Source organism: Phaethon lepturus, unplaced genomic scaffold (genome assembly GCF_000687285.1).
Source record: "Phaethon lepturus isolate BGI_N335 unplaced genomic scaffold, ASM68728v1 scaffold38349, whole genome shotgun sequence".
NCBI classification, from domain to species: domain Eukaryota; kingdom Metazoa; phylum Chordata; class Aves; order Phaethontiformes; family Phaethontidae; genus Phaethon; species Phaethon lepturus.
In genome coordinates, this window is record NW_010561987.1 from 15 (window position 1) to 11,847 (window position 11,833).

General features: G+C 43.2%; 1 protein-coding gene across 1 annotated transcript; it reads right to left on the bottom strand.

The window, feature by feature from the left end:
* Window positions 1-292: 292 nt before the first annotated feature.
* Window positions 293-530, bottom strand: VAX1 (ventral anterior homeobox 1; the record flags this gene model as incomplete). The annotated part of the gene is made up of 1 exon (XM_010294152.1): window positions 293-530. A coding segment is annotated over exon 1 (238 nt), but the record flags the coding sequence as incomplete, so codon positions are not given.
* Between the last annotated feature and the right edge of the window lie 11,303 nt (window positions 531-11,833).

The following is an 11,833-nucleotide window of genomic DNA, read 5'->3' on the forward strand; positions in this document are numbered from 1 at the left end:
AAAGACACCCAAAAAAACCACAGAAAAAAACAAAAAGCGGGGCCGGGCCGGTGCGGGGCAAAGCCAGGAGGAAGCACCGCGGCGCAACTTTCCGCCGAGCCGCTGGCAGAAATCCGCCGGAGTAAAGCCGGGCCGGAGCGGGGCCGCAGGGCGTGGGCTCTCTCCCCCGCGGCCGTGGGAAGGTCTGCCACCCCCGGGACGGACCAAAGGCAAAGCAACAAAACAAACAAACCTCCCGGGCGTGAGCACAGCTCACCTTCCCCCACCCTCGCGAAATCCCTCAAACTCATACCTCTAACTAGGATCCTCCTGCAATAGTCCGGATCAGCCGAACTAGATTTACTTTTATTACAATCTTCCGTAGCTGCGGAGGCAGAAAAAGTCCCTTGCTGATCCTTCAAAAAAGAAGTAGAAATATTTCCTTCAGACCCTTTGCTTTCCTTGCCCTCTTTATGTCCGTTCTTCGAGACCCGGTTAGCTTCAGTCTCTGAACTGCATCTAACGTCCATTTTGTCTTGTTTCCCAAACATGTAGTGCAATAAAACCAAACAAAAAACCAAAAAAAAACCACACCAAAAAAATATAGAAGAGTAGAAGAAGAAGACGAAGTCTATGCTGGGTATTGCACGGCTTAGGGTCAGATCGGTGGGGATCTGTAAAGCACCTTGAGTAAGGAAGGTCGGGTTTTATCCCACTGGAAAAGCAGCGGCTTCCTCAGTTCCAGCGTCCTAATGTGACTGTCCAGCTTCCCAGAGCGCCCAGTGATCAGGTACTCAACAGTACAACTCTAAAATGATTTAATGTCTGCCTTATTACAGAGACATGCGGTTGTTAGACACACAGAGGGACGCGCACTCGCTGTTTCAATTGATTACGGGTAATTTTGCAGCCTCCACATTTAGGTTACCTCATGAATACACTAAATTGTTTGGATAATATATCAGATCGTAATGGATGGTTTGTGTGCTTGTCCCCAATCAAGTAGAGTTTAGCCAGTGAATAAACTGAAATGATTGGTCTTGCTTTCAGGAAACACACAATCAAAAGACTGAGACTTCCAGAAAAAAAAAAAAAAAAAAAAAGAGAGAGGAAAAAAAGGGGGGGGGGAGGGGGGAAAAAAAAAAACTTTTGACAAGATTCACCCTGAATTGTTAGCACCATTAGCAGCCATTATTAACTTTCTTCAGTATGCCTTTGACCTCCCGATTATAGAGTGGCTTTCAGCACGCCAAATAAATCTGAATAAAGCTGCTAGGAAGGGCTGTAAAAATGCAGTTGTAGGGGGGTGGGGGAAAAAAAAAAAGCAGCCCCCTGAATTCTAAACAAACAAACAGATCCCCAGCACGCACACAACACAAAAAGTTCTTCCTTCAAGCAGATCTCTCCAAGGAAGCAGGTTATCTTGGCCAGCAGAAATCCTCCTTAACACATCTCCCCACAGACAGCCATCTTAAACTCCTACCTCTCCTTATTTCAGTCCCGATACTTGCTTTTTGTGCTTCTCCCTCTGTGTGCGTGTGTATGTGTGCGTGCATGTGTGTGTGCTAATTCTGCACCTTCGCAAACACTGAACCTATTCGCAGAGCCTGCTCATTGAAAAAAAAAAAAAAAAGAAAAAAAAAAAAACACCTTTGTGAGAAGGGAGGAACGAAGGAAGGGAGGGAGGGAGAGAGGGAGGGAGGGAGGGAGGGAGGGAGAGAGAGATAGCCCGTGAAAAATCTCAACTGCGTGATGCACTAAAGGAGAAAAAAGTTTTACTCTAGCTATTTCATTGTCTCTGCTACAATATCTTTGAGAACCGCAACAGCCAGTAATCCAATAAGACCATTGATTAGGCTACAATGATTCAATTCAAGCAAATGGCCTTGTGCAAAGAGCATGCTCCAGTCCTTCTTGTCACCTTGCAGGGCAGAAGCCCTCTTCATGCTGCTCTCCTTATTCATTCCTTTATGGGAAATGTAGAGCAAAAGGAGTGAAAGATGGCAATTATCTAATTGGACTATTAACAAACAATTCTCTGAGTGTGGCTGTCTGGCAGTGGTTCTTGGGCGAGGTGAAAGGCCACATGTTGCACTGGCCCCATTCACAAAGAGTTTAGGGGCCTGAGAGAGAGAGAAAGAATTTTCCCTGAGAATTTTTCACACAACCGCCAGAGCATCCATCAGGCGTGCTCCTCTCCGCCTCGTCCTCTGCCTGCCTGGGCCGCTGCCTGGGAATCGTACCCACCTGAAGCAGGCTGGCCAGCCCTGCGTTTTGCTGCAGACCGTACCGGCGGGTAAAAGCAGAACGCGGCGCCCTTGCCAGGGCTGCTCAGCCCCACGGGTCTCATCCGGCTCCTGCTGGAGGAATGACGGCCTTCGCCCCACGGGACCCAGTCTTTGTCCAAGGCAGTGTAGCGGAGTGAAGGATCCAGTGCTGGGGCCTAATTGTCATATATAGGAGATTCAGGGGAGATAAAAAAAGAAGGGGGGGGGGGAGAAGAAAAAGAAAGCAAAAAGAAAGGAAGGGAAAGGAAGGGAGAATAAGAGAAAGAGAAAGAGAAAGAGAAGAAAAGAAAAGAAAAGAAAAGAAAAGAAAAGAAAAGAAAAGAAAAGAGAAAAGAAAAGAAAAGAAAAGAAAAAGGAAAAGAAGGTTAAAGAAAATAAAAAAGAAAAAGAAAATACAAGATGGTAGTTCATAGATACATTTCAATGAGTTGTCCTTAGTGGAAATCTTAAATCTTGGCCATTTTCCACAAACCACAGAATACTCTATTTTTATTACCATAGTCTGAAAATTCAGGTTAAGATTGAGGAGATGCCCCTAAGATTTTCATCAAGGCCTATCATTTCAACTATATTTATACATACAACTGGGCGTAGAACGTCCTTATTATGGAGCAGGGTTTATTTTCCCCTACAGCCAATGCATCCCAGCAATCTCTGGTGGTCTGTTGTTATTCGTTACTACTTGTATGGCAGTCATACCCAGGGGCCCCAAATAAATCACAGCCCCATTGTGCAAGGCTTCATGCAGATATGTAAAGAGGATGGAATGAGTTCCACGAATTCGCAATGCTGTGCAAAGGCCTGTTGTGCGAAGAGATGCTCGTGAAGCAGTACATTTAGGAGAGATTTGGTCCTTTCAGGGGAGATGCAACAAGTGGATGCTGATTAGTGAGAACATTTTTCATGTAGCTGAAGTATAGGTTTGTGTTTAGCAGGTAAGCTTTGTCATGTGGTATACATAAACGTATACATGTATATGTATACATATGCAAGGTAGTATCAACAGTCCTGGCTGGACATGTTTGTTTAATGCTAAATAAAACAAAGTTCTATTTCAAATATTTTTTACATAACAGACATTTTTTAGACAGAATAGGCATAATGATTCCATAAAAGGTCTACTGTGAAACACAGAGAGCAATTATAATTATATTTGCATAGATGTGTGGGAGTATGTATGATATTTCCCTCCATGTTTTTCGTTATGCTAATGTCTAGGCATAGGCTGCAATAATAAACATGGAGCTATTGAACTCAATTACACTGTTCAAGCAGAAAATCCAGAGATTAAATATTGTATTTGTGTGATAAATCGGCCTTTTTTTTTTTTCCCCCCAAACGAGGACCAGATCCAAAGCTCAATAAAGGCCACAGGAATTTTGTTCTACATGTATCATATCTCAACAAGTGCGTTGTAAACCCTTTTTTGTCCATACAAGTCAGTGCTATAAAAAGGCTTTTCCCTGTTAAATCAGTTAAATTTGCTTTCACACGTTATGAACACATAGCACTGTTGAAGGTTTGGAAATTCAAATAATGAGTCTAGTCCTGCAGTAAACTTTGTAGTGAGCAGACAATTCTATCCACATACAGCTCAGTTTCTTTAACTGAGGTCCGCTCATGTGCAACAAATAGCAAAGTCCAGAACAACGTTGGGAAATTAAAATTGTTGCGATTTATAAAGTCATTTTCATCAGTCTAGCAGTCACTAAGCTTCCTTTCACCTATTCTCATTTATTTTTCCGCCAATGGACTTAAAATAAAGCGTTCTTGTATATTATGTTCTTTCAGGACATAGCATGTCTCTCTTCTTGCTGTTATAACTCCAGGGATCTCCATCGCTTCAGCACACTTACATCTACACTCATGTGCCACTGCATAAGCAGATTAGGGGTTACATCTTTTCCCTTCAAATATTTCTTAAAAATGACTTTTGTGCTACACAGATACTCCCTGGATGTACTTTGCTGGGTAGACTATCTTTCTGTAAATATAACAAATACAGGTAAAATACAAATACAGGTAAAATACAATTTTATTAGTTTGTATTAGCATGTAGAAGATGGAAAAATTTGTTTCTCATTGGCTGCCACTGTTTATATTATATTTATTTCTATTTGATGATCCTTTGCTCAACAGGTAGGAAAGATACCCATTATTGCTACTACTTCCTAAACTCTTCTTTGTCAAAGAAATATTTCTGCCCTAAATCCTCTTTAAGGCTTTCACGTCAAGCTGGTTATTGCAGTCTGACCATGGTGCTAAATTGCAATAGAGCTTCAGCATATATGCTTGGAGTTAAAACATTCATCAAAAGGATCCCGTATTTAATTCGCTTAATTTACTATATAGCATGGACTCCTATCCAAATAATATTCCTTACCAGTATAAGCTTTTGTCTCCACTTGGACAATTGGCTCTTGCTCTCCTTTGCCATCTGCATTGCAGGGTCATCCTAACAGACCTTGTCTTTGGTAGGTGTTTACAGGTCCCAGCTGAAGAGGAAAGCAGAGTCAGCCCAGCACCCACAGACAGGTAGGTTAATCTAAATATCTCACAACCTGCTCTGCTGTCTGCAACAGGCACCCATCGCTGCCAGCCGGGGCGAATGTAAGAAGAGTAAAGGCTTCCCCAGCACTATCCCAGCCCAGAGTTAAGGAGCTGGCTCAGAGATCTTCGGAATCAAAAGACTTATCTCTGTGTTTAATAGCTCTAAGTAGATCTTTTTTCCATTAATTTGCCTAATTATTTTGATACAGATTATTTGCTCTTGAATTTACAGGTGCATTTGGCAAGCAGCTGATAGGCACATTTTTGGGATACGTGTTTAGCACGGGGGATATGAACTGGTATCATGGGGCTCATAAGAATACATGGCCTGTGGAGATGTCAAGGAGTTGCTCTGAAGAGGACCTGCCACACATCCAGTGACCCTTGGTCACTGTTAAAGGCAAATGAAGGAGGAACAGAAAACCTCATTATTATGTGCACAGATGCTACGTTTCTCTTGGACAGGATGCTTCTGTCCAGTGCGAGTCACACTCTGTGAGCGGAGAAGAAAAAGATCTTCCTGAAGACAGGAGGTTCACCAGAAAGTTCTTCCTTCATACAGGTCTCAGTGCTGTGCTAATCACCAGGAACTTTGAGCACCTTCTGGAAACAAAGTGCACAGCACAATCAACAGCTCTGTTGCTCTTGCAACTATTCACTGCTAGGGAGGAAGCTACCATATCATTTAAGATGAACTCTGGAAACTACAGCATATACATACCACTGTGTATTCAGGGAGCATTTAAGAGGCATACATAAGCCCTTAGCTGAGGACGGTAATTCGTTCTAGTGGCAATTGGCTCCATCTCCTGAAAGTGAGCCTAGAAAATGGTCCTCTTCCCACACAGCTGAGCACTATACTTGAAGAACAGGACCATGTCTTTATCTGGGAGCTTTACACTGTCTTCAAAGAAAAGGATTGGAGTTGACTCAGTTCAGCTTTCTGTGGGAAATGGAAGGTAAGGCTGTCATGATTGTGGTAGTCTACATGGCTAAAACCGGTACTCATTCCACTTTCCTAAGGACTGATGCCCAGGTACCTGTGTTGTTAACGGCATGTGGGTCCCTATATCATGAGGTAAAAGATATCACATGGTGTGTTTTATGTGAAATTAAATGTCACAGGCTCACAAGAACTCTAACAGGTAAAACAGCAAGACAAAAACAAGTTCCCTCTGTTTTATAAGTGGGCAACACCAGCATATATTGATACGAAATAGGGATGTAGCTCTGTTTCCAAACAGGCTTCCTCAGCTCTTAAGTAGGTGTCATGTCCCTCACGTTGGTGCACTATGTATTCCTCTTCGACCAAGCATTCTGCAAGACAACTGTTTAAAATAAACGAGCATATCCAGGCATCATCTATTTAAAATAAAGTATCAGATCAAGATAATACATGTTATTCCTTGTAGCTGCTACCTTCCCATGCTTACTAGCCTGATGCGGAATACAGAACTAGCTGCTTCTTAATTTTCCTGCATACTTTGCCAGTAATTGCAGCATTGTCTCTTCCAGATACTAAACTGAGCATATTGGCAGGACTCAGCAGTGCTGTTCTGGAGGCCAGTAATAATGAGCATGGGTATCACATGTGTATCATGATTAATCACGTTGTGGTCATTATGAGCTGCCCCTTACAGTTATCAATCTGGACAGTAGATTAATGCAAAGCTTCATTGCCTGTATCATGCCCATGGCATATGCGAGCCATCTGAACAATGGTGAGGCATAACCCTTTTCATGAGGGAAAACTGTGAATTAAGAGGAAATACTGTTAGTTCTCTGACAGCAGATTGAGAGCCTTCGGTTTCAGCCTCAGCTGTGTCGCTGACTCCCTCTGTAACTGCCAGCACCTGAACACTCAAACTCCCTCTGCCTTCATTTCACCCTCTCCTGAGAGGGGCATTAGCTTCACCAACTTTTCTTGAGCGCTCCTGAGTATTTACCATCCCCAAAGCTGTTAGCTCATGAGCCTTCACTATCGGTGCGAAAGCTATTGCGATCCTGTCCATTCCCATAGTCGATACAAGCAACCTTGAAGGTTAAACAGCACGAGAGGAGAAGTTTGCAAAGGTTACGTGCTCAGGATTGTAGGTGTGATCTGTACTGTTTCCAGTACTTGGAGTTTTAACATTGAAGACCTATGCATCAAAAGACAAAATATGTCAGATTTTGGGTTAAAATGATTCATTTTGAAAATTTATTTTTCATTTTGAAATCTTTGGTCAGATCAGACTGAATACAAAGCATGTCTCAAACAGCCATAATCATGGCCTCAAGGAGCCAGGACAAGGCTGTACAGGGCAGTTTTGTTGAGCTAAGTCTGTTCCATAGGTATCATCTAGCAACTAGAATGATATGAGAGATCAGAAGTTGTCCCTTCACTCTGGAGTGGGATCAACTCTGCTGTCACCCCAAGGCTGGTGTGGTATGGTGGCCAGTAGACTTGGTGAAAATCCTGAAATTATTTATTTTTATTTTTTTATTGCTGGTTTTGCCTTATTGTCAAGTACTTCTCCCATGTGAAAATGGGAAATGTCAAGGGAAGCCACAAGTACAAACCATAAACAAAATCAAATCTGTTTTGGAAAGGTTTGTCTGCCTGGGTGCTTTGGTTATATCTAACAAACAAGCAGGTTGATCTTCAGGCTAAACAAAAAATTCTTGAACTATAGTTCTTGAAGTTTAACTCATACGGTAAAGAGAAATGTGGCCACATTTACAGTAAGTTTTTGGGCTGGATGTGTGGCTTGAATACTGGCAGGATTTGTTACCTGAAACATAATAGTATTTCAGATGGACACCTGAAGTAATGGTTCAATATACTTCCTAACAATTTGTCGGGGGAAATGATGGAAATATTAGGCAAAAAAGTCTGTGCAGTTTGTTAAAACCTGTTGTAGAGTGTGGGTCGGTTTAGGCTTACTTCACTTTATGCTGAATACTTTACCTGATGGATTAAATATACTGGGAGGCTGAGCATCACGATGGCAGACAACTCTGAACATGACTAAATGCAAGGTAATGCAAATTATCAGTGATTAACTGTGTAACTCAAATAATCTGAAAAGCCCTGAATTTCCAGGCATCTCTGAGGAAAAAGAACCTGCACCAGAAGTCATCAGTGTCTGATTTACCTCAATCTATAGCAGCAGCTTAAAAAAAAAAAAAGAGATTATTTGGATTTATTAAATAAAGATAGAGCAGAATACCAAAAACCCGTCAGGATAACACAGGATTATGCCACAAATCCACATTAACTCTGTGTTCATTCTTTTTATCCTCTTCTCTCATGAGGTATATAGAAGGGTCCAAAATTGTTCAAGAAATGGGAATAAAAATAATTACAGATCTGCTAGGATTAATACATGAGAGATGGCAAAGTCTGGAATTATTTTGCTGGGAAGGAGAAGATAAAAGTGGAGCTGATTGTGGAAGTCAAAATTCTCAAGCACATAGCATCAGATTTTCTTTTTAATTTATCACATAATATGAGAAGAAACATCAGGTTGAATTAAAAAGCAGTAAATTTAGAATGAAAAGTAAACACCCAGGCTCATGTCTCATCACCCATGGGAGCTGCTGTTGCAGAAGGTCACCGAAGCAAATACCTTGGTTTGATTTTAAAGCGAATTGGATGTTGTTAGGACTACCTCATTACAGAAGGTTGAAAGCAGCGATCAGCATGAATGAATCTTACACCCCAGGCTGGGCACTGATCACTCGAAGGGGCGATGCAGCAGCAGAAGTGCATTGGTTTGGCATTTAGTTTGTTCTTCTCTGAAGTATCGGGAGTAGGATATTCTGTAATATTTCAGAAAGACTGATGGCACTGGGTAGGAAAAAACTAGACTATTACATTTCGGACAACCATTTGGCATAACCACCCCAGAGGGGAGGTAGGAAAGCATTTAGTGACAGCATTTTGTCTTAAGTGTCCCTTCCATGGGAAAGCCCATTTTAGCTCAAGCTTCAGCCTTAGTAGGAAAGGCACAGGTACAAGGATTATTTGCTCCAGAATATGCTTCTACAAAGCAATTGGATGCTTCACCACTGGTTTTGTGCAAGGTTGGGACTTTGGAGATAGAAAGGTGCAAGACACACCTAGTGTACCGTGAGGCTAAGGGAGCAAGCCATCGTCTGCTGGTACATTACCCAAAACATGGAGGACAACTCAGCGGGTGATGTTCTGCAAAGCCAAGTCTGTTGAAATTTGGGGCACTGGTAAGTGCTTTGGGACTGCGTTTTGTGTTTCCACAGAGCACAGGCAAGGACAAAGAGGAGAAGATAAGGAAGAAGAAGAGAGCTTTTGTCCTGGTGGACTCCAGCAGATTCCTTTGACAAAGGGATGTACAAAATTTAGAAACCAAACTCCTTGGGCACCTTTATGGTAGAAGGCGCATTCCACCTTCAGGCACAAAGGAAGGATGATTTATTATATTTTCAATTTCCTAGAAGGAAATAATCTCCGTAAGAGAATAAGACATCCTGGAGCCTGGATCCGTGCCGGCTGAATACTAACATTTGCTTTTGCGTGAAAGGAGTAGCACTGGGCCCATAGTAGCTGCACTCAGGAAGAAATAGTCGGGCAGAAATGTGGCAATAGCAGTCTTTTTACCATATCACTCAGTTTCCCATTAATGGATATAAAGGGTTTATGCATTGTTATTGTTTTGCTTATTAATTTATATAATAGAGAGATACAAATCTCAAATAATGGTATGTTTATAAAGACTGAGAAATTCACTGGAAATTGTTTGGCTGTTTCTTTTGCTAGGATGTTTCCACCACCCAATAACACAAGAAAAGTTCTATTAATAATATCTAGAATCCCCATATCTGTTCGTACTCATGATGGATCAGATGCGGTGCAAAGAGATTGAGTATGCTTTAAGGCATTTACAACCTGAACAAGACTAATTGGATAAAAGAAGAAATAATGGTTTATTCCATCTTTATAGATGGAAGAAAATGTTTTCTGTTATTTTATAGGTGGAAAAAAAGAAGCACAGAGAGTGTTGTGCTTTTCCAGTGGTGCCAGAGGGACTGAATGAGATCCTCAGGGCAGTGCTCTAACTCTAAGGCTATCCACCAAGAAAAGAAAAAAATATTCAGGAAACAGAGGGGTTATTCAGCAGGGAAGCTGAAAACCTGCCAAGCACCCATTGTTGAGTTCTAAGGTGTAGAAATGATGCTACCCACTCCCTGCCTTTTAATATGGCACATACAACAGCCACGTGATGTCTAGCTGTGAAGGACAAATGTGTGGCACGTTTTCAAAGGACATGTTCTTGAAATGCTTATTCAGGTCCCCCACGTACCAGGCAAGAGAAGCAGAGCTCCGGCCGTAGCAACCTTTTCCAGTTTGGGATGATGCACAGCTCTGAGGGACTGAGTCTAAGCTCTTCCACGGAGACGCAGTGCTACTGATGTTATTAAAACTGCTCTTGATTTAGACTCCTGCCAGATTAAGGTCAACTCCAATGACTGCTCAGTTAGCAACCTACTGCCTGGTTAGTATGAAGCTGTTCTGCGGATTTTTTTGTCTTAGTTTTATCTTTTTGTCTGTTACACCTTCATTCCTCCTAACGAAGAGCAGAATTGGACCTTTCGATGTCTGTCTCCTTTTATCATGGGAACTAACTCCCCATTGTGTTGGCAGCGCTCCTACGACTGTCAATGGGAATTATGTTCTTTGAATGAAGGAGAATGAGGCCATAACTGTTTAAGAATTATGCTATTAAGACAGCACAATGTGGTTTATTTTTATATAGAGCATTACATATGAAGAGTCAAAACCGCTTTGCCGAGAAAAGGCATAATAGACTGTACTTCACAGAGTTGTTTGGAGTGGTGCTCTGATTCAGAAGGAAAAGGACAAATGACTGTACAGATATGAAGAGAATAGCAGAAAGGTTGGACCTTCAAGGCAATAAAGCAGCCAGCAAGTTTCCTGACAGAACAGACATGGCAAAGGGAAAATGGAAAGCGGAGCTACAGAAAAGAGCTAAATGTCATCTGGGCAAAAATAAAAAGATGTATAACTTCGGGCCGGAGTAGCCCCCCCAGTCCTCCTCCTGCCAAGCACAGGCCGGTGCTTCGCCCTGAATTAAACACCGCAGGTCGGTGGCCGTTTACATGGAACATATTTTCTCCCTGTTATCTTTTGAGTCCACCTGCTTGTGTCATCTCCAGACATGCGACGCGTTGGGGCGATGCTGCGTGGCACGGCCACCCGCAGAACCGCGGCGGGGAAGAGCCGGGGGCAGGGCAGGATGGGCAGCGCAGAGCCGTGCTGTCCCGTTCGTTCCCGTACGGGCTTTCCAGTTAGGGGAGAGCATCACCCGCTTGCCCAAGTTCGCTGATGATGTCTTATCGTCAGGTTGCTATCGAGTGATGCTGCAAACCCGAGCGCAAGGGACAGCCACGCGCCATGTCGCGGGAGGGCTGCTCGATGTGAATAGCTGCTTCCTTAGCAGACGGAGGGTCGGTCGTTGCGCTGCGAGAGCACAGGCAATGGTCCTTTCAGGCAAATGAAGGCGGCATCTGGATTTCTTTTTGTTTCATTATGTTCCTAACCTTTGTGTACCTGCCTCCCATCCGCTGCTTTTTTAACGGGAGCCATCCAGTTGCCTGCAATCTGACAGGAACAGAAGGGACGTGCTCACGTTGCAGCCGTTTCCACGCCTGCAGCTTGTGCAGCGGGACGCGAGCCTGCTTCCAGGCAGCCAAAGTCCTGCCGGCAGTGTGGCAGCCCCAGCACCCTGCCCAGCCGGGGGCTGAGGCCTCGGGAGCTGCAGGGAAAAACCGTCGCGGTGCCGAGCTTGCTGTATCCAACTACCTGCCGTGGGTCTATATAAGCTGCCGTCACTGAAGCAGCTGAAATATAGACCATATAGACGGTGGTCTCAAACTGCACTGTCTTAGAAAGCTCAGCTTGCTTAGTTTACTCTACCGGGATGATGTTGCTGCTGCACCTTCATCTGGAGCTCAGTCATCCAGGATAGTGGGGCTCA